Source organism: Bidens hawaiensis, unplaced genomic scaffold (assembly GCF_021521415.1).
Source record: "Bidens hawaiensis isolate Kalapana, Puna unplaced genomic scaffold, B.hawaiensis_p1.1 tig00034747_1, whole genome shotgun sequence".
In the NCBI taxonomy this organism is placed as follows: domain Eukaryota; kingdom Viridiplantae; phylum Streptophyta; class Magnoliopsida; order Asterales; family Asteraceae; genus Bidens; species Bidens hawaiensis.
The window spans coordinates 166,850-189,455 of record NW_027496040.1 but is presented as its reverse complement, the minus strand read 5'-3'; the positions used below and the strand labels follow the sequence as shown (position 1 = coordinate 189,455).

Below are 22,606 nucleotides of genomic sequence, written 5' to 3'. Positions count from 1 at the left end.
TATATATTGTAATTATTGTTTGAGAAAAAAAAAATTAATGAGAAAATTGTTTCAGTTTCGGTTTCGGTTTCTTATTTTCTTCTTGATTTTAGAGCATAACTCACTCTACGGGTTTATCGAAAGACTAACTATATGCTCATTTCGAATCAGTTTCTACCAACTCACGAACGACTCACCCTATAATAATCTCACACCATTGATATATAAGAATTTCAGAAACAGAAATATTCCATAGACGAAAAACGACCTCCAAATAAAAAAGAAGAAAAATAAATATTCCATAGACAAAGTGATGAAAGTGTGCACGCCAAGTTCAAGTTGTGATACTTATCCAAACTTGTTCACAATATCCACTTGACTAGCAACTTAAGGGCAAAGACTTCCATGTAGATTAGTTCAAGACACTGATGGTTCATTGTCAGTCGGTTGAGCATGTATAGGTGTTGTATACTGCTATGTTCAGCTGGATCTAGCAAGACTGTATAACCATAAAGGCTATGTTTATATGTAATAAAATAACATAAATTTTTTGGTTAGAAAAAACACTATGAAAATACCTTTTTATTGAAGGGAAAATATCTACTTTACCTATGCTGATATACAAAAACACAAAACACCCTCATATGTTCCAAATTAAAATAATCTATTGTAATAGTTTTGTTATGGATGAAATTTTACACTATACTTATTGTAATCTACAACTTATAGTTCTTAATCATTTAACTTTTTTTGTTTAAACGGGTTAACTATTAAAAGATTTCAACAATCCAACTACCAAAATTAAAATGATTGGCGGCCGACTAGCGTATGCTCTACCCAATCCAACCGGATGGTCATAAGTTACGTTCTTGGTCCACCTGATACCCCGCTCCGAATTTTACATAGCAAAAGATGTATATGGCAAACCATCCAAAACAATGCCCCTCATTTTGTCTAAATAATGATCAAACTATACATTAAACATTGACCCAATCTATGATTTGACCTATACTTGTATCATAAAATCCTATAGCTTTTGTTTCTTTAATGATATCTTCAATATTGATCTCTTTAGTTTTGAGAATCTTCTCATTCCTAGCTTTTCAAATACTCCAACATACCGTCATCATGATGCCTGGAAAATACCCCTTTTCTTTATCCGCCAAAACCCACCTGCTCATGGAGCTCAAATAACTCTCTAACTAAAGAAGCAACTATCGTTAGGAGCTTAAACCAATTGCTCACCCAATCCCACCCCGTTGTAGTCGTCGGGCAAGCTGTAAATATGTGGTATGCCGATTCTGGTGCCAAATCGTACAACACGCATCTACTTGTCTGAACTTGGATATATCTTCTACTCAACGCCCCTTGGGTTGGGAACTGGGATCTATTCATCTTGTCCATCTACACATAAATATTACACTTGGACGGAACCCATGTAAACTATTTATAAAAAAAAGTGACTGACATCCAATTTAAGACCATCAAACTCTTGACCGACTTCACCGAAAAGAAACGCATCCACTGTTATTATTATTGGTTGCAAATAATAGTTCATTTAAAATCTAAGAGGCTATTAGGTAGCAATTAAGTGGCTACTTCTTAATGGTTTATAGTCTCTTAATGTTTAAAAGTTAACCTTAAATCTGAATGATCAAGTGGTAAACATTTTAACAATTACCTCTTAACTATGAACCATTAACAGGTACAAAAGGAGGTGCGCAAAAAACCCAAACCCGGAACCAATTTCTTGAACACAGGTTTTTACTACTCGAACCCGAAACCGATTTTTTAAACACAGATTTTTACTACCCTACGGGTAAGGTCGGATACGGATAGGGCATGCATTTTATTACCAAAACCCGTACCTGAAACCGAACCCGATTATACCCGGTAATGCCTGGAAACCGGAATCGTTTTCAAACCTGGAACCGGTTTTTCCAATACCCGAAACTAGGTTTTTCAAATACACAATCTATACCCGAAAAATACCCGAAATGTACCCCAAAAAATTGCAACTTCTTAAAAAACCCAATCTATACCCGAAAATACCAAAAAAAACCCGATTACATGGTTATTTCAATACCCAGAAATAAGGTATTCAAATACAACACCTGTTTTTATACCCGACCATAACCCGGTACAAAGAATATGTTTTTTAAAGACAATGCCCGAACCTGAACCCAAACTCGACTCAGGTACAGCCCGCCGGCGGTGGAATGAAGGGGGTTTGGTGGAGGTGGAGGAAGGGGTGGGGAGGAGGACGGCGGGAGTTTGGTCGGCGACAGCGAGGGGTTCGCCGGAAGCGAAGACGGAGAGGGCGGATCCGGTGGTTTTGAGTGAGCGTTGAAGAGTTAGGGTTCTGGTGGCTGTCACATAATGAACCAATAATCCACGGTGGCTGCCACGTAATATGTTTTTGACAACTCAGATTGACACGTAAGCAAAAAAATAACGGAGTTAGTGCTCCGTCAGTCGCGGACTGGTGGAAGCAACGAATGTTGAAGTTGGGACCGTTGCCAACCAAAATGAAAGTTGGGACCAGCGCCGGCAAAAATGAAAAAGTTGGTACCAATAAAAACCATTTTTCCTTTTTAAAACCCCAATTTGTGCATCAAGCCCTTGTCATCTTGGGTCCAAAAACAAACACAACCCTCTCACTTTTATACCTGTGCGGCGCCCAACAGTAACACTAGCCAGTAAGTAGCCACTACTACTACCACAATGACGTCATCCATTTCCGCCGTAACAACATCCTGCAATATTATTCCGGCCACACTCCGCCACCGATCTCCGATCACTTCCGCAATGTTCCGTACATCTTCCGTATCGTATCATCCCCACCGATCTAATCAATTTACATGCCTAGCCGTGTCTACTGACGCTAGTGAGTAACTAACGCTTCGTAATTAATCAATTAACAAGTTCCGTTACTGTTTGTTATATAATATTATATTAGGTCGTGTAACGTTTAGAAGTTAACGGATTACGCCGTTAGGTTTTCGAGTTCTAGGTTTTGATAATGTGTATAGTTGATTTAATTTATAGCCAAGGATTAATAATATTTGAAGTCATAATGTTATTGTTGAGAGATAGGTACGGGTGCAAACGAGCCAAGCCGAGCCCAAGCTAGGCTCGAGCTCAGCTCGTTTAACTTGCACAGAGCTTGAGCTCAAGCTTGGCTCGTTTTGAGCTCTATTTTCAAAGCCCGAGCTCATTTTTTATTTTTTAATTGAGTTATATTTGTTTTTAATTATTTTTATATATTTTGAGTAAAAAAGCGTTTATTGAATGTTGAGGAATGTATAGTGAATTAATAGTTAATTTACTGCAAGGATTAGAACTAGATAATATTAGAAATGCTAATTTTATTATTGAGAGAAGTTAATGCAAACGAGCCAAGCTGAGTCGACCTCAGCTCGTTTCGACTTAATAGAGCTCAAGCTCAACTTGTTTCGAGCTTTTTTTTCTAACTCTAGAGCTCGCTCATGAGTTATTTTTCAAGCTTGGGATTGACTAGTTTTTTATTTATTAATCGAATCATATACGATTTTAATTATTTTTATATATTTTGAGAAAAAGGAGTTAAACGAGCCTAAGTTCGGCTCTAGCTCGAATATGGAATGTGAAATTAATACATAGAAGTCTAAAATAGGTAAAACTTTAAAATAAACTAGGTCCTTTGAGGCTTGACGAGTCTAAACGAGCTTTCCATACAAGGCTCGAGCTTGGGCTTAATAAATAAACGAGCTTTATTCGAGGATTGGGCTTGACTCATTTTGAGCTTTTTATCGATCCGAGCTCGAGTAGCTTGCGAGAGATATAGAGAATTAGTTTTGTGAAAGATGATTTTCATTTACATATTTAACACATTGAAGTTTTTGACTGTTGTATAATTCATTACATGTCTTTGATGTTGCTGGAGTCCAAATTGTTTTAGTGGTCTTTAGTAGGGGTTAGTGGCGGACCCTGTAAAATTTTTCACGGGGTCGGAAATTTTTTGGGATTGGTTGACTATTGCTCTAAAGCTATGTAATTATTTTTTCCGGTCCAGTTTGGTCGTATTGAATTTCATATAGCCAACATAAGTATGTGAAATGCTATTACAAATGCAACATAAAAGTACAATATATCTAAAGTTGTTCTCTATGGGTTCTCACAAAAAGAGTTAACCTTTTTAAAGAGCTTGTTAAAGCCCTTTAATCTAAACTTTTCAAGTAGATATTTGGTATAAAAAACCAATGAAATCACATTTGACAAATTTTGCTTGAAGACTTTGGGAATTGAGTTTGTGATGTCTAAAATCTGCAACATCAAGTGCAAGTAAAATACAAAGCCGTATTTTTTTTATTTCCAATTAAGTCAATCAAGTTGGATACCGCTAGCAAGAGTGAAACCTGATTTTTTTAACATATTCAAGCACGCATGTAATATGTCGGGTGCGTTTAACGGATTAATCTATATGCATTTTTTTTAACATATTCATGCTTTAATCTTAATAGAAATTGTTTCGGCATTCTATATGCATTGTTTTGCTCACCAAATTCAACTTCTTGTTGTGGGAGTTGCGAACAAACATATGTACGTTTGTAGATTTTGTTAACGGTAGCGTGTTTATCAAATGTCACTTCTTGTTGAGGGAGTTGTGAACAAACATACGTACGTTTGTAGATTTTGTTGACGGTAGCATCTTTAACAAATGTCGTTTGTGCATCCTGCAAATGACAAGATAAACTTTGCGAAAGTAAAAAACATTTGGAAGATAACTTTGCTACAAGGAGTTGGGACTTGGGTGAATCAATAACCATATCTTAAAGCTCAGAGATACACATTGGAATTCACAGTATAAAACACTTTTTGGTTTTGTTACTTTATATCCATCAGTTATGGGTGTGCTTGAATATGTTTAAGAATCAGGTTTCACTCTTGCTAGCGTTAACCAAGCGGATGGACTTTAATTGGAAACGAAAAATTCAACTTTGAATTTTACTTGCACTTAGTGTTGCTTATTCTAGACTTCACAAACTAATTGTTTGAAATTCTTCAAAGAAAAGAGCAAGATTTGTTGAACGCGTTTTTATTGGAAAAAGTAATGAATTTGTGATTAGGGCTGTAAACGAACCGGACGTCCAGCGAACTGTTCGGCGGGAAGTTCGTCCTTTTAATAAATGAACGATCAAGAAAATTCCGTTCGATAGTGTTCGTTTACGCCGAACCTCATATCATGTAACTTGGTTTCTATGTATTTTGTTAAAATTTTCTAATAATATGTCAATTTTAAATCACATTTTGTTAAAATGTTGAACGCGTTTTTATTGGAAAAAGTAATGAATTTGTGATTAGGGCTGTAAACGAACCGGACGTCCAGCGAACTGTTCGGCGGGAAGTTCGTCCTTTTAATAAATGAACGATCAAGAAAATTCCGTTCGATAGTGTTCGTTTACGCCGAACCTCATATCATGTAACTTGGTTTCTATGTATTTTGTTAAAATTTTCTAATAATATGTCAATTTTAAATCACATTTTGTTAAAATGTTGAACGCGTTTTTATTGGAAAAAGTAATGAATTTGTGATTAGGGCTGTAAACGAACCGGACGTCCAGCGAACTGTTCGGCGGGAAGTTCGTCCTTTTAATAAATGAACGATCAAGAAAATTCCGTTCGATAGTGTTCGTTTACGCCGAACCTCATATCATGTAACTTGGTTTCTATGTATTTTGTTAAAATTTTCTAATAATATGTCAATTTTAAATCACATAGATACGATAGTCCATATGATATGTTGTCAGATATTGTTAGTCCATAGATTTCACCGGTAGCGCCCGTTAGCATTTGATTGCGTTCGTTTGTGTCCGATAGTGTTCATTGGTGTCCGTTTGCGTTCGTCTACAATATTAACGAACAGGCACGAATGAACATGCACAAGCTCAGTTTCTTAATGAACGAACACGGGCACGGTTTTTGTTCTGTAGAGTGTTCGTGAACCGTTCATCTGTCCGGAAAAAGCTTAACGGACGAACACGAACAGGGAAAGTAGCAAGTTATAAGTTGTTATCTTCAGTTCTTTGCTCCAGGAATTTGTTGTAACTTGTACGTAAGATGGTTGTTTGTGAGTTTAGTAGGCTTGTTTCAAAGAATGAAATAGAGAAAACCGATTTAGGAGATATTTAAGTTTGTTGATATTTGATACAGGTATAAAGGAGGCTGTTAAAACAGACAAGGCTCCGGCTGCTTTGGGTCCGTATTCACAAGCCATAAAGTCCAATAATACCGTATTTCTCTCTGGTGTTCTTGGTCTTATTCCAGAGGTTAATTACATTTTTTTAAAATTTTAATAATTATTAAATGCATCTTTAATCAATTTTTTACCCTCATTTGAATTACCACTTCACTGATAAATACTCCATGTTTTGGTACTTGTGCAGACTGGAAAGTTTGTTTCAGACAGTGTGGAGGATCAAACAGAGCAGGTAATTTAATAATTTATACATATGCAAGTTACTTGAAATCTGTTCAAAAAAGAAAAATTGGAACAGACGAGACATTTTGAATTTTAATATTTGTTTTGTTATCTTAACTTGGCTTGCATTATCAGGTTATGAAGAATATGGGAGAGATATTGAAAGCTAGCGGTGCTAGCTATTCCTCGGTGGTTAAAACTACCATCATGTAATCATGCAAATCTATCGTCGTCATCATCATCTTTAACTTTTAGAAAAAATGTTGAACATTGTTTTTAATGATATTTTTGGTTTGCAGGTTGGCTGATTTGAAAGACTTTAAGAAGGTTAATGAGATCTATGCTAAATGTGAGTTATGATTAATCTCAATTCTTAGACAGTGTGTAGTGGGCCGACAAATTCCCCAAATTTGGGCGATATGTGGACCCCCCCCCCCCCCCCCCCCCCGGGATAAGTGGGGCTGATTGGGTTTGGGAGGGATAGATTTGTCGCCTGGTGTTTTTGTTTGGATATTATTATTATTATTATTATATTAGTATGTGTGCGTGACACACACACACATATATATATATGATGCGATGAGGCTACAACACCACTACACCTCTAAAATGAAAATCGCCCCTCTGCTCACGTGACGCCACGTGTCGAAAATCGCCCCGATTTTGTAGCCCTCCACTACACATAGTCTTAATGATTGAAGTTTCTTTAGTCATGAGAAAATGTTTTTTTTTTCAGATTTCCCTGCACCAGAACCAGCTCGTTCAACATACCAAGTTGCAGCATTACCATTGGATGCAAAAATCGAGATTGAATGCATTGCAGTATTGTAGTTTCTTTCGTTTTGTCTATTGTAGTGAATCTTGTCCTGTCTCAGTTGTTTAGCCACGGACGATGTTGTCGTAATAAAATTAAACATGGTCATTGTTGCAACATGTTTGTAATAAAATGGACTCATTTTGATAGTACTAAAGTCTGGACATGGTGATATATTGGATATGAAATAAGTTAAAAAACAATAAGCATTGTTCGATTTGGTTGTAAACTAAAATCGAACCTATAACAGAAGTTTTGGTTTATAGTTTTCCATACATTTTTTGTCTTTGATTGGGCTAATTCAGTTATCGAGGGTGAGCGATACTATCTCACTGAATTAGCCCAATCAATAATGTATGAAAAACTATAAACCAAAACGTCGGTTATATACTTGCCGCCCTGAATCCATTCCCCCTCCCTCACTCTTATTGAAAAAGACGGTTCAGTTAATTTAGTTAGTAGCAATAACCGTCCACTTTGAAGCCAATTTCAGTTAATAAATACTTTAATAAAAAAAACTACGTATTTTATCACTTGTCACTTTTACATTAATCTTTCACAAATTTTAAAAAATTTATTATTATTCATCTATCCTCACAATTTTTTTCATAGCCATAATCACCCCGGTTGGCTCCGAATGTTCCCTTTGTGGTTCGGTCTTGGAGACTACCATATACATGTTTACCTCTTGTCTAGTAGCAGTTTGGTTTGGCAACACATAAGCGTTTGGTGCAAGATTTCTCCGGTCTTTGTTATTGCTCTGAATGACATTTTTTAAATTCACATAAACGCCCCCATTATTGATAGTAGGAAGAGATTTCTTCATTCCATTGTGTTGGTTGCTTGTTGGTGTATTTGACAAACGAGGAATAACATGATTCTTGAAGAGAATTTGAACGTTTAAAAGATTTTGGGTCAAATAAAATCTCTAAATTTGGAAAAAATTATTGGAGTTTGATGTATAATTTGTCTTGTTTATGTGGTTGTGTTTCTCGTCTTGCTAACGGCATTGCTTGTATTTTTAAGAATGTTGTTGAATTGTGTTTTGGTTATTTATTAAATACTTTACTTTAATTAATTACTTGTGTAATACACGTGGCTCAAGCTAGTTGTTCATATAAAAAAATATAAAGGTATTTCATTATTTTTTATATTATGTGTCTAAAGTGATCTTCATTTTAAAACCAATAATATTAGGTGTATTAGTTTTTATTAATACTAACTATCATCTTTTAGTCGTCTGTTCCAACTAATGAATTGGCTGATAACGATCCCACCTTTTATCATACTTGTTCCCAACGATTCACGACTAACACAATTCTAATGTCGTTAGTTGCAAGTCGCTAGAAAAACGTTTTTGTCCGGAAAACTCACATTTTTTCCAAAAAAAACTTAGCATTTTCGTGTCTAAGCATCTTTGTAACCTTAGATATGACCTTTAGGGACCTTTTTCTAGTAAAATCCCCCCAATTATTAAGGTCGCCGGATCCCTAGAATCATCGTCGGAATTGGTTGGTGGTGCTCGCCGGATTCCCTAATTGTTTAGGCTGAGTCTTCCGACGAAAAATGCAACTTTTCCGGCCAAAAGCGTTTTTCCGGCGACCTACAAGTAACGGCGTTAGAATTCTATTAGTTGCGGACCATTAGGAACAAATACGTTAAAAGATGAAACTGTCAGTAGCCAACTCGTTAATTGGAACCGACAACCAAAAGATAATAGTTGGGATTAATAAAAACCTATACGCCATAATATTATAATAATTTGATAATTATTAGAGCCACATATTTATACTTATAATAAATATCTGTTATAAAAAATATTTAAGGTATATATGTGTCGAAGCATGAAATGAATCTGACCTGATCCATGACGATGTTTCCACGGATTTTCGAGATGAACGAACCACGTCTTGATCTTCTCCTCCGGTTGCTTGAGACCTGCAATGGTTTTTCGGGGGTGTGGAGGTGACTGCTAAGAAATCTCAAAGATCTCTTGTTTACAGACACAAAAAGTGGTGGTGGCTCTTATTGAGCATGACCCCTTAATAAGGAGGTGGATACCTCCTTATATAGAGAGCCTCATGGCCACCATCATGGTACCCTAATGGGCCTAGCCCAGTTAGGGTTACCTCCACAAAACCCCCTCAGCCCAATAGCATTGTATTAGTCCATGTAATAAAATAAGCCAAACATAATAGATTTAGGGTCGTAAAACCGGGTTTAGTACCATACCCCTACAAGCCCCCCCAAGTCCAGCGTTGCTTCTGGGCGCGCAAGCGTCTAGGTGGAGCGCTGGACTTTATAAGGTGTGTTAGGCCATGAGGCGGTTTTTCCCTTTTCTTTGGCCTTGTCTTTATTGTTTTTGAGTTTTGAGAGGTTTTCTCCATGATGGTGACATGTTGTGGTTTTTATGATAATGATGGTGTACTGGCATGAACAAGATATAGCACGCCAAATAATAAAAGCCTGCGCGTGAGGCGACTTACGAGCTATGAGAATAATAAAGCTTGCGCGCGAGGCGACTTATGAGTTATGAGAATGATAAAAGCTTGCGCGCGAGGCGACTTACGAGCTATAAGAATAATAAAAGCTTGCGCGCGAGGCGTCTTACGAGCTATATGAATGATAAAAGCTTGCGCGCGTGGCGTCTTACGAGCTATAAGAATAATAACAGCTTGCGCGCGAGGCGTCTTATGAGCTGTAGGAATAATAAAAGCTTGCGCACGAGGCGTCTTACGGGCTATATGAATAATAAAGCTTGCGCGCGTGAGGCGTCTTACGAGCTATAAGAATAATAACAGCTTGCGCGCGAGGCGTCTTATGAGCTGTATGAATAATAAAGCTTGCGCGCAAGGCGTCTTACGAGCTATAAGAATAATAACAGCTTGCGCGCGAGGCGTCTTATGAGCTGTATGAATAATAAAGCTTGCGCGCGAGGCGTCTTACGAGCTATAAGAATAATAAAGCTTGCGCACGTGAGGCGTCTTACGAGCTATAAGAATAATAACAGCTTGCGCGCGAGGCGTCTTATGAGCTGTATGAATAATAAAGCTTGCGCGCGAGGCGTCTTACTAGCTATAAGAATAATAACAGCTTGCGCGCGAGGCGTCTTATGAGCTGTATGAATAATAAAGCTTGCGCACGAGGCGTCTTACGAGCTATAAGAATAATAACAGCTTGCGCGCGAGGCGTCTTATGAGCTGTATGAATAATAAAGCTTGCGCGCGAGGCGTCTTACGAGCTATAAGAATAATAATAGCTTGCGCGCGAGGAGTTTTATGAGCTGTATGAATAATAACATCTTGCGTGCGAGGCGTCTTATGAGCTGTATGAATAATAACATCTTGCGCGCGAGGCGTCTTATGAGCTGTATGAATATAACAGCTTGCGCGCGAGGCGTCTTACGAGCTGTATGAATAATAAAGCTTGCGCGCGTGGCGTCTTACGAGCTGTAAGAATAATAACAGCTTGCGCGCGAGGCAACTTACGAGCTATAATAATAATGAAGCTTGCGCGAGAGGCGACTTACGAGCTATAATAATAATGAAGCTTGCGCGTCATGCGACGCGCGCAGATGTTGCATGCGCGTGCGCATAGGCTCTGGCTTTGTGTTATGCGCCACGCGCAGATGTTGCATGCGCGTGCGCGTAGACTTTATGTCCCACGCGCAGATGTTGCGTGCGCGTGCGCGTGCGCGTAGACTGTGTGATATGTGTGAGCATGTGGCGCGAAGCCGTATGGGTTATGAGGATTCCCAACCTTTAAGTTTGGCGCTTGGCCTGATGGGCTTATGAGGATTCCCCACCTTAAGTATGGCGCGTAGCCATATGGGATATTATGAGGATTCCCAACCTTTAAGTATGGCGTGTAGCCATATGGGATATTATGAGGATTCCCAACCTTTAAGTATGGCGTGTAGCCATATGGGATATTGTGAGGATTCCCAACCTTAAGTATGGCGCGTAGCCATATGGGATATTATGAGGATTCCCAACCTTAAGTATGGCGCGTAGCCATATGGGATATTATGAGGATTCCCAACCTTAAGTATGGCGCGTAGCCATATGGGATATTATGAGGATTCCCAACCTTTAAGTATGGCGTGTAGCCATATGGGATATTATGAGGATTCCCAACCTTAAAGTATGGCGCTCGGCCTGATGCGCGCATGCACGGCGATGGAGTGGTGACTCGCGAGCGCGCGTGCGTGGCGGAGGTCTCTTGCGCAAAACCCACATGGTGGTTTCCGCGGTGGTTTCCACGGGCGCTCACGCCTGTTGGCGGAATGGTGACCCGCTGGCGAGCATGCGTGATGGCGGTCTTCTGCGCAAAACCCACATGGTGGAGGTCTTTTGCGCGAAACCCGCATGGTGGTTCCCGCGGCGGCACATGCATGGCTGCGGAGTGAGAATCCGCGGGCGCGCGTACATGGCGGCGGGAGTCTGGTAATTTTTGGATCTGCAATTTAAGAGCTAGATCTGCAATTTTAAACCTAAAATCCAGGTCTGTAATCTAGATCTAGATCTGTAAATCAGATCTAGATAGATCTGAAGCTCGGAGCAGATTTAAAACCATCACAGGTCCGGAGACTTGATCATTCGAACCAGGCAGTTTCTTTTTGCACAGATCTGGAAGCCTCTTTTAGATCTATGGATCTTTTTGAGCTTTAATAGAACAAGCCTTGAAGCTTTTTTCTGTAAACTTCCAGATCTGGGTTTTTCCTGGGGGAGATCTGACAGCCGAGATGAAGATCGAAGGGTAGTCCGTTGCTGTCCCACGGATGGCGCCAATGTCGAAGCATGAAATGAATCTGACCTGATCCATGACGATGTTTCCACGGATTTTCGAGATGAACAAACCACGTCTTGATCTTCTCCTCCGGTTGCTTGAGACCTGCAATGGTTTTTCGGGGGTGTGGAGGTGACTGCTAAGAAATCTCAAAGATCTCTTGTTTACAGACACAAAAAGTGGTGGTGGCTCTTATTGAGCATGACCCCTTAATAAGGAGGTGGAGACCTCCTTATATAGAGAGCCTCATGGCCACCATCATGGTACCCTAATGGGCCTAGCCCAGTTAGGGTTACTTCCACAAAACCCCCTCAGCCCAATAACATTGTATTAGTCCATGTAATAAAATAAGCCAAACATAATAGATTTAGGGTCGTAAAACCGGGTTTAGTACCATGAAACTGTCAGTAGCCAACTCGTTAATTGGAACCGACAACCAAAAGATAATAGTTGGGATTAATAAAAACCTATACGCCATAATATTATAATAATTTGATAATTATTAGAGCCACATATTTATACTTATAATAAATATCTGTTATAAAAAATATTTAAGGTATATATGCACTTGTGTTTCTTGTAAAGCAATCAAATCAAATTCTCATTAAACACTCAAAATCAATTTCATATCATTCAATTTGAATCAATTTACAGGTACCCTTTATCCCACATATCTAAATTAATTTACTTTATATTAATATGTAATGATGTTGGTTTGATTAAAGTTGATAACTTGATGCTTACACAAGACTTAATTTAGTACCTTTTGCATGCCCATCAAGTTTCTTGTGGTAAAGTGTATTCTTTTACAACAAGTCATTGACCACTTTTGCTACTTTAATATATAATCAAGAATTGCATCGAGTATATGTATAAGTTGGGTGTGATCTTGGTTGTAAATTTGTGAAGAAAAGGTGTGCACACCAGCTGTTTGTTTTGTTGCACGCAGACCGGTAAATGAGCTGAACGTTCACGAACTATTCGGTGGGAAGTTCGTTTATTTTAAAAAACGAACGAACATGAACGAATATGGTCACACTTTTTGTTCATGAACGTTCGCTTAATTATGTTCGTTTACGTTGTTGCATGTAAGCTGGTAAATGAAATGAACATTCATACATTCATGAACGGATGAACGGTGAGGCGGGAAGTTTGTTTATGCTCGTTTATTTAATAAACGAATGAACATGAACAAAAATTTGTGTTCGTTTAGTTAAACCGTAAACAAACGGACATGAACATATGTTTTGTTCGTTTATGTTTGTTCATTCATATTCGTTTAATTACGTTCGTTCGTTTATGTGTGTGTTAGTTTTTTTTATTGAAAAAGATAAATCATCGTGATTATATACCGGAGTTTGTATATGTTTAATTTTGTTTGTTTATGTCAGTTTGTGTTCGTGAAGCCTCCGTTTAAGTTTAAATAAACGAACATGAACATGGCTGTTTTCTTAATGAACGAACACTAGCAAAAAAAGTTGTTCGATTGTATGTTCGTGTTAGTGTTCGGTTAAAGTTAAATGAACGAACACAAACATGCCTTTTTTCTTAATGAAGGAGCACGAACAAAAAACTTTGTTCGATTATATGTTCGCGTTCGCGTTCGGTTAAAGTTAAATGGACGGACACGAACATGCCGCGGTTCGTGTTCATTGAGTTCGTTAACAGGCCTAGTTGCTTGAGTTTCTCTTTTATTTTTGTTTGTTGCTGATATAAGGTTTTTCATTTTGTGAAGTATTGTTCTTGAATTTACCATTTAACCTGCACAAATTTGATGGTTTCAGGTGAATATATTACAAGATGGAAGGTAATATAGTTAGACGGGTGATTCCTTCTGATAATAGCTGCCTCTTTAACGCCTTTGGGTGAATCTCTAAAACATCACACAGTCGTTTTCGTATTATTTATTTATTTATTTTTGCAGAGTTGCAGACTACTGATTTTTGATCTATTTTTGGTTGTTTATATTCATGCAGGTATGTCATGGACCATGACAAAAACAAGACTCCAGAATTACAACAGGTTAAATTCGATCGTTTCTTTTTTTTTTTTTGCCATTTGTATTCTAAATATTAAATAAGCTATGGTGTTAACTATTTTGTTTTGTATTTTTTAAAGGTTATAGCAGCTACAGTCGCCAGTGATCTGACAAAATATTCTGAAGCGTTTCTTGGAAAACCGAATGAAGAATATTGTGCTTGGATTCTTAACCCAGAGAAATGGGGAGGTATGTTTCTACTAGGGCTGTCATAACATGTCAGACACGACACGTTAAGACACAATGACCTGCTATACTAAACGCGAACACGACACGATAACTACTCGTGTCATTTTTTCCAACGAATAATACATGTGTAATGAAACAAAAATTTTCAAAACAAGCATAAAAGTCGTAATTAACACATAATCCATAACATATTTTGAAATGAAAAACCACAATCCTTAACATATATGAAACAAAAAACCAAAAATCGATAACATACTTGAAACAAAAAACCATAGAAGCAAATCATAACACTCATTAAAATTATAATAGCGGGTTCTGACGGGCATTAGTGAAATGTCGTATATAAGTATGAGTTTAGGTTTAGGACTTTAGGAGTGCATATTTATTTATTTATTTAAATTAAAAATCTACACAGGTTAGTAACAGGTTAACAGGTTTTTTAACCTGTTAAGACACGAATTTTAATATGTCTTAAACATGTCGACCTGTTTAAGACACGAAACCTGTTAAGCTCAAACACAAACCTGCTAAAACCCGTGTCGTGTCGTGTTGTATTAACAGGTCTGTGTCATAAATTGACAGGTCTTTATTTATTTCTAACCGTTCGTGTATCACATTTTATCGTTGAGTACGGTATTATGATTTAAGTTTATATGTAAAACTATTTTGAAGGTGCAAAAGGGGTTACAATTTTAGCAGATTATTACGGTCGTGAAATTGCAGCGTATGATATCCAAACCACAAGATGTGACTTGTATGGACAGGTCAGCATTTATGTCGAACATTCGTGTTTTTGGCAATAAAATCTAAATAACTCATTATTTTTATTAGAGTAAACTGCGGTTTTCGTCCCTGTGGTTTGTCAAAATCTGCGGTTTTAGTCAAATAGTTTCAAATTTGCAATTTTCGTCCCTATGGTTTCATTTCACTCGCAATTAAACCCGAATTCACTAATCCCGTTAAGTCTTGTCGTTAAACCCATCAGCGTGTCCTTCACGCGAGGGGCAGTTTTGTCCTTTTTCTCTCAAATAAATCCCAGTCATAATTCGCAAGCCCCTCATGTGAGGGGATGGGGTGTATTTTGGGGAAAAAGGACAAAAATACCCCTCACGTGAAGGACACGCTGGTGGGTTTAACAACAAGACTTAACGGGTTTAATGAATTTGGGTTTAATTGCAAGTGAAATGAAACCACATGGACGAAAATCACAATTTTGAAACTATTGGACTAAAACCGCATATTTGGACAAACCACATGAACGAAAACCGCTGTTCACTCTTTTTATTATTGTGTGACAGGAAAAGAGATATAGAGAAAGAGTTATGCTGATATATGATGGACTCCATTATGATGCTTTAGCTGTATGTCTTGATATTTTTACTATTAAATTTCATTATTGTAAATAGTAAATATTAGGAAATTTATGTTTTGTATAATGCTAATGTCATTATAGGTGTCGCCTACTGACGGAGCGCCTGAGGAGTTTGATCAAACGATTTTTGCTGTAAATTCTGATAGGACGATCGGGACACATGAATCACTTGCTTTAAATCTTGTAAAGGATCAACAAAGGTATACAAAAAATGTGTAGTTTATATAAAGGTCAATTTTTATTTTTATTTTGTGAAAAAAATAATGGTTGTTTTTGACATGTTTTAGAAAAAGGAGTTATACGGATACTGCCAATTTCACGTTGCGTTGCGGGGTTTGCCAGATTGGTGTAATTGGTCAAAAGGTTAGACATTTACTTACAAACGAGTCGACTTGGCAGGGCCGGCCCATGAGTGTGGCTGGGTGATCGACGGCCATAGGCCTGACACCCCGTTAGGCCCGGAATTTTTTTCTTTTTTTAATAAAATTATTTGTATTTTTATTAAAAATAATATGTATATTTAATGTTTAAACGCAATTACATAACCAATAGATTGGTCTAGTGGCAAAAGGGTACTATTTACAATCAAGAGATTGTGGGTTCTATCCTCACTTCATGCTTAATTTTTTTTTATACAAAAGTTTTTTACACAACCCAAACTATAATAACCAAGAAAGCCCATGTAAAAATTATAGTGTTTAAACCCAACAAAATACTTCTTTTACTTAAGGCCCAAAAATATTTTCGCCTTCGGCCCCAAATTTTTTTTTCTTTCTCGAAGCCGGCCCTGTGACTTGGGTTGTGTTTTACTTTTAATCGTTTATTGACAAAAGTTACTGAAATAATAAAAGTAGGCAAATTGGAAATAAATAATCCCACATTTTGTGTATTGGCCGATAATAATCTCATCTTTAAAAATCAATACCAACGGTCCAACCTTTCAACTATTTTTGTCTCAATGGTCCTCCGTTAAAAAACACTTAATGTCGTTACGTTTTTTTCCGAGTTTCAAACCGATGTTTTAGGGCTTTTAATCAGAAGAAGGGTACAGTCAGCTGATGTGAAACTTATCTCGAAACGGTGATCCAAACGACGAAACAGTGTTTCAATTCGGGTGTTTGAATTTCCAATTAACAAAAATCAATCCATTTGATACATCGTTTCGAGATAAGTTTTACTTACATCAATTGACTCGTATCATTTTTCCTATCAAAAGCCCTAAAACATCAGTTTGAAACTCGGAAAAATAACGTAACGGTGTTAAGAGTTTTTAATGGAGGACCATTGAGACAAAAATAGTTCAAAGGTTGGACCGTTGGTAGTGATTTTTAAAGGTGAGATTATTATCGGTCAATACACAAAATGTGAGATTATTTATTTCCAATTTGCCATAAAAGTATTGATTTTTTGTTATAAAACCATCACATTTAAATGAGGATAATAAGCCTTTTTTCTTTTTTGACAATTTAGGAAGCCGTGGAGCATGCACAAGTAACAGTACATGTTAACTTTCAAGAATATAAATGAAGAAATAAGAATCAATTGCCATTTAATTGTTCTGGATTGTACCCAATAAGTTTGTCTTTTTAATTGTGTTGTACTATAGACAATAATTTAAGGGCGGAATCGTTGGTTTCTTTTATACGATATTGTTTTCATTGTAGCTATAAACCGAGCCATCAATGATAAATTTTTCAAATTGTTTGCGGTTTGCTTTGAAAAGCTTTTGGTTTTCGGGTTTCTCAAGTGACCTTGTTTATATCATTTGAAAATTCAAGTTATAAATGGGCCTTGTTCACGGGCTGAATCCGAAAATTCAAGATGTATCCAAAAAATTGTGTTGCGTACATGAACTCGAATTCTTATGGGTTGACACGAAACCAACATGTTTAACCCAAAAATCTTGTTTTATTTAAAAAAATAAAATAAATTAACATGGTATTGCTCTAATTGTGAATTTACCCTGGAAAACGTGTCAAGCCGCAGCTAGGTTGACCCAGACATGACTCGATTCGCTAAAGGTGTTCACATATTGACAAAAAAAACTAATAAAAACTAATCCGAACACGGTAGCAGTCGCGGTGGTGCGGCGACAGTAGGGTATGTATGGGTGGTGCTAACCCGTTTGAGCCCTGCCTTTACCCAGCGGCAAGATGCTTAGTTTTGTCGGAAAGCAAATAATGAAATGAATCAGTTCGCTTGACCTACCCGAGCCTATAGTTCTTCTGAGTTGGCTAACATCCTTCGATGGTAGGCCGACCGAAGGAAGACGAAGTTAACAAATTTTCTAACAATTGGCATGTTTATTAATTTGAATATAGACTTAAATAGAGACTCATTGACTAATTTAAGATGACCCAAATGAACCCATGAACAATTTATTTTTGCCCAAATCAAACCCATTATCTGAATAAGGGGCCATGATTGCCACCTATATGCATGATACATACCATTGTAACATGACAATTTTTTTCAAGAATATTTCTAACTATTCATTTCTTAAAAAACATACGCTTGAGACCCCGAAACTCTTCCCAGTTTCGAACAACTATCATCGAATAAACGCTTGACAATGATACGCTACCAAAAACCGAGTGTTAATAAGATTAAAATTTTCACGACTCGAGCTAATGTCCTGTGTTATAAAGGTGTTCTACAAACCGCGTGGCTCGTTTTAGGGATGATAATTGGTCGTGACAGAGCAGGATTATCTCAATCTCATATTCAGTTGTAAAATCATTTTCCATAGCCATAAATCGTACCCTATTGCTCCATATCCGTTAGTTTGTTAAAAACTATTCGTCGAGACATGCAATTCTTAATATCCAATTTTTTTATATAAATTATCACCAAGGAAATTAAAATATAAAACTATAAACTTTATAGCAAGCCTAGCACAAACCTAACTTTGTTTGATGTAATATATTGTTCCTTTATTTAAAATACGAACATGTTTAACTAAACAGGTCATGTTCGGGTCGTGCATATAGCACGAAGAAGACGCTGAACGAAAACATATTTCATTCGATATGTCGCGTCGCATTTATATAATCCTACAACAGTAAACAATGTCTGCATCTTCTTGAACAATGAACATTACATAAAATTTAATCTAATCATATTACCAATCCCTGCAAAATGTATGTTCAAGATTCAAAATTCTACACCTTGTTAAACCGAGCACCCGCATCAAATCATACCATACGTCGTTTATACACTTGTCGATCCTTTGACCCGCCTTTTGACAAACCACGCGCTCATGTTTTTCTCATTACCGTCATATCTTCTGCTTCAACACTTGGCGCAGCTGTACCTTTTGGCTCTCCATCCTCGCTTCCATTAACTTCGCTTTCAAGCTGTTCTTCTGCGTCACGCCACGTGGCCACTCGATGCACCCTTTCATCCCTTTCGTATTATAATGCACATTACTCCCGGACCCAGGTGAGCAACTCCACTCGGACGGGCTCACCCCCGAGCTCCCGCCCGGTGACAGGTGGGTCCCGTTTGAAAGATGCGTCTCATTTGATAACCGCCCCTCCATCGATATCACCTTGCCGTTTTCACCGTTGCTCGAGTAAGACGACCTCCATAGCCGCGAAATTGAAGACCCTTTTTTCGGATTCTTATTATTATTATTATTCGTTGCTGAAAAGATTTCGGTTATTTCGGCTACTGGGGTCCTGCCGTTTTCTTCCCACTCTCGTCGTGTGCTTCTAGTGACAGATGGATCACTCCCGTTGGGTGAATAATTCGACCCGTGATCTTCAAGATGACTCACCGTTTCCCATCCGCTTTCATCATCTTCTTCGTCCTCATCATCTTCATCTTCAACAATATCACCATTTTTATCGAACTGTTGGCTGTCTTTCGCGTTAACCTCTTCAAAAACCGAAAATATGTCATCTGGGTCCGCGGGCTCGTATTTGAACTCGCGAATTTCTTGAATACTAACCGAATCAGCAAACTGTTTAAGGGTTTCGGCTCTTTTAATGTCTTCTTCATCAAGATCGGATCTTTTTGAATTCAAGAAAGTTTCAAGATCCTTTATTAGTTTATTCATTTGAGAATATTTTTCTTCGAGTGTTACTTTCGCATCAACGAGCTTCAACTGAACACGCTCTTCCCGCCAAACTTCCGCCATTTGCAGCATTTTTCTTTCATCGTCAACTTCTTCTCTCATTTTTAAAGATTCCCGTTTTAACGCTTCGACTTCGGCTCGATCTTCGCCTATTTCTTTAGCTAATTCATCGCATACTTCCTCCGTTAACTCTCTTGCTTTTCTTTCTTTTTCATATTCTTGAATGTACCGTTTGGCTGATAATTTGACATCCGCTAACTCGTTAACTAACTTCGAATTCACAATCTCCAATCTTTGTCGGCCTTTTCTTTCCCGGTTTAATTCGGTTTTTATATCATCAATAACCACACGAACCTTTTCATGTTCTCGGCTCCGCCACGTGGCGCGTTCTTCATTTAGCTTTTTTAAAAATTGTTCAAGTTTCTTTTTTGACGCGCGTCTTTCGGTTTCAAGATCATGAATGCGGGCCCGAGCAGATTCGAGCACTGACACTTGTTCTTCTAGAAGCTTTGATTCGCCATAGATTCGTTTTGCATCTTCTGAAGGTTTTCGTAGACACGGGTCCCACTTGGTTGCGCCCTCTATGGCAGAGTTGGAAAAATGGAATGTCGGTTCAAGCTACAAGATTATAGAAGCAGAAAAAGATACGGCTCAATTATCATCATTATCATTAACTTACTAAATCAAGAAAGATTGTTTTCAACAAAAAATTAAAACTTGAAAGCAGTACAAATACAGGCAAGTAATTAGTATTTATTATTATTATTATTAATTATTAATTATTATTATTTGGAATTTATATAGAAAAACTAAAACTTTGATAAATATTTGTGAGTTTTGAAAAATTTTATTCAAAGAAATTAAGGGCAATACAATTTCTTGGCAAAAAAAGTCGGTGACTTCAAAAAAAACATAAATCAGACTAAATTTCTCATCTCCTGAGGGAGTTTGGATGTGTGAGTAAATTACCCGACAGATATATAAACTTCAGTTAACAGACTATCTGATATCGGTTTTTGAAAACGCACATTCAAACACCTCTAACCGGGACCAAAACATAACATCATACTATCATATTTGTATCCTTTTATATCAGTTTCCGTCATCATTCAAACTTCGGGTCCAAAACGGAACACGCAAAAATAAAAAAACATTAAATAACTCAAACATATAGCACCAATAGTTATTGTACATAATAACTGTCACTTTCAATTAGTGGCCATACTTTTAATTTCTAATATTACATGCAAGTATTCAATCTCCTTGAGAAATTTGATCAATACTTATAATAAAAGAATTTGTTTTGATAAATGTACCCAAAAAAAAAAGCATAATTTTTGGCAATTACAGGTACCAAGTAGATCACAGTATTTGATAAGTTTACCTTGTGAACAAACTTATTTCTCAATCCGGTAACGGAATTCGGACTTTGTGGCACTTCTTTATGCAAATCGAATGATTTCCTATTGTGTCGGGCAGGCGAATGAATGCCCGAATGCTCGATCGCGGGCTGCAAGTTACAAAACAGTCAGTGTCAACATCAAGATTCATTTGATATTCTAACTCAACATCAAGATTCAAGTCTAAACTCTGATACTTTTTTCCAATTTTCTTCTCAAACAAGCAACTTCTTTACTCAAAAGTCAAACGTTGACTTTTCACAAATCACCCAAATTTAGTGTTGTTCACTTGTTTGGTTATTAACTTATTCTATTTAAAGATTTAAAGAAAAATACAAGAAATCAAAAAGATTTAATCTTGTTTCAAGATTTTAAAAAACCCAAAAAGGATTGAATTTGGGTTAACAAATTGAAGTTAAAAATAAAATAAAAAAAAACCCTAATTTAACAGATCTTTAATTAGGGTTTGTAAATTGTAATTGAAGATCAATAACTAATAAATCAATTAAATAAACACAAAGAAAATTATAATTTCTTTACCTGTGACAAAAACCCATTATTCTTAGCAACACTACACACCTCGCCGCCGCCGGCGACAACTTCCGGCGGCTGCAACCGCCACATTCCGGCAGCCAACTGCCTCGCCGTCACCATTTTCCGGCCAATTTTCCGGCCATCCTTCCCCTCCAAATCCTCCTCCTTACCCTCACCAAACTTCCACCGGAGCAACGGCGTCTCCGGCCGAGAAACCCTTTTTCCGGCCGCCGTAACGCCGTCGCGTCTCAGCCGTACGCCGTCGCCGGAGTTCCGGGTTTTCCGACCCGATTGGTTTTTCGAAATGGGTTTTTGAAAAAGATCCGAACCCGGGTTGAAAGTTTGAATCTTGGTTGATGCAGTGGCCGGTGGATCTGTTTTTCCGGTTATCTTCATGTTTTCCGGCAAGATTTAGCCATTAGTGAATACCCTTTAAAAACTTATTATTTAAAACAGAGAGCACACAAGGTTTCTTGGGAAAGTGATGATTTTTCTCTCTCACATGAATATAGTATTATATTATACATATATACACTATTAAAGTGTGTGTAATTGTGGGTATATAGTGTGAAGTTTGAGGGGTTTAGTGTAAGTTTTGAAGTTAGAGTATTAAATATTGGAGTACAATTATGTTACTTTTTGGTTCTTGAATGACTAATCATCGACCTTGATGAATAAATGAGAGATTATGTTTGTTTTGGATTATTGTTTTGATTACTATTAAATATAATAAATATAAATAATAATCCTATTAACGTGAGTGTTTTTATGAGTTGGTCGGTGTAAAACTGAGTATTTTTAATTGGGATTTTAATCGGATAGTTTAAGAGATGAAAGATTAAGATGGCTGGATATGAGAAAATAAGACAAACAGCAGCTTCTATAAAATTAGTGGAAGCTTTACTATAGACGGTATATGGGTATGAGAGAATTAAACATGATTTGCCAAATTTG

General features: G+C 37.3%; 3 protein-coding genes across 3 annotated transcripts; 2 read left to right on the top strand and 1 right to left on the bottom strand.

The window, feature by feature from the left end:
* Positions 1 to 2,703: 2,703 nt before the first annotated feature.
* On the top strand, positions 2,704 to 7,326 carry LOC143586642 (reactive Intermediate Deaminase A, chloroplastic-like). Its single transcript, XM_077068140.1, has 6 exons — positions 2,704 to 2,866; positions 6,172 to 6,287; positions 6,405 to 6,449; positions 6,575 to 6,648; positions 6,739 to 6,788; positions 7,176 to 7,326. Exons 1-6 carry the CDS (start codon positions 2,704 to 2,706, stop codon positions 7,268 to 7,270), a joined length of 543 nt encoding a protein of 180 aa, XP_076924255.1. The 3' UTR covers positions 7,271 to 7,326.
* A 6,493-nt stretch (positions 7,327 to 13,819) lies between these two features.
* Positions 13,820 to 17,228, top strand: LOC143586641 (OVARIAN TUMOR DOMAIN-containing deubiquitinating enzyme 2-like). Its single transcript, XM_077068138.1, has 8 exons — positions 13,820 to 13,906; positions 14,018 to 14,063; positions 14,160 to 14,268; positions 14,941 to 15,032; positions 15,567 to 15,629; positions 15,722 to 15,840; positions 15,928 to 16,003; positions 17,111 to 17,228. Exons 1-8 carry the CDS (start codon positions 13,842 to 13,844, stop codon positions 17,165 to 17,167), a joined length of 627 nt encoding a protein of 208 aa, XP_076924253.1. The 5' UTR covers positions 13,820 to 13,841; the 3' UTR covers positions 17,168 to 17,228.
* A 1,643-nt stretch (positions 17,229 to 18,871) lies between these two features.
* On the bottom strand, positions 18,872 to 22,161 carry LOC143586639 (uncharacterized). Its single transcript, XM_077068136.1, has 3 exons — positions 21,659 to 22,161; positions 21,103 to 21,228; positions 18,872 to 20,336 (listed from the first exon to the last, which is right to left on the bottom strand). The coding sequence occupies exons 1-3, from the start codon at positions 22,046 to 22,048 to the stop codon at positions 18,918 to 18,920; spliced, it is 1,935 nt and encodes a 644-aa protein (XP_076924251.1). The 5' UTR covers positions 22,049 to 22,161; the 3' UTR covers positions 18,872 to 18,917.
* Between the last annotated feature and the right edge of the window lie 445 nt (positions 22,162 to 22,606).

Excerpts from the sequence above, each read along its gene's own strand:
- LOC143586639 (XM_077068136.1), bottom strand. The coding sequence starts at position 22,048 with ATGAAGATAACCGGAAAAACAGATCCACCGGCCACTGCATCAACCAAG. Across the intron at positions 21,229-21,658 it reads ATAATGGGTTTTTGTCACAG|CCCGCGATCGAGCATTCGGG; the intron begins GTAAAGAAATTA and ends TGTAACTTGCAG. Across the intron at positions 20,337-21,102 it reads GAAATAAGTTTGTTCACAAG|CTTGAACCGACATTCCATTT; the intron begins GTAAACTTATCA and ends ATAATCTTGTAG.
- LOC143586641 (XM_077068138.1), top strand. The coding sequence starts at position 13,842 with ATGGAAGGTAATATAGTTAGACGGGTGATTCCTTCTGATAATAGCTGC. Across the intron at positions 14,064-14,159 it reads AGACTCCAGAATTACAACAG|GTTATAGCAGCTACAGTCGC; the intron begins GTTAAATTCGAT and ends TATTTTTTAAAG. Across the intron at positions 15,630-15,721 it reads TCCATTATGATGCTTTAGCT|GTGTCGCCTACTGACGGAGC; the intron begins GTATGTCTTGAT and ends ATGTCATTATAG.
- LOC143586642 (XM_077068140.1), top strand. The coding sequence starts at position 2,704 with ATGACGTCATCCATTTCCGCCGTAACAACATCCTGCAATATTATTCCG. Across the intron at positions 6,288-6,404 it reads TTCTTGGTCTTATTCCAGAG|ACTGGAAAGTTTGTTTCAGA; the intron begins GTTAATTACATT and ends GTACTTGTGCAG. Across the intron at positions 6,789-7,175 it reads TAATGAGATCTATGCTAAAT|ATTTCCCTGCACCAGAACCA; the intron begins GTGAGTTATGAT and ends TTTTTTTTTCAG.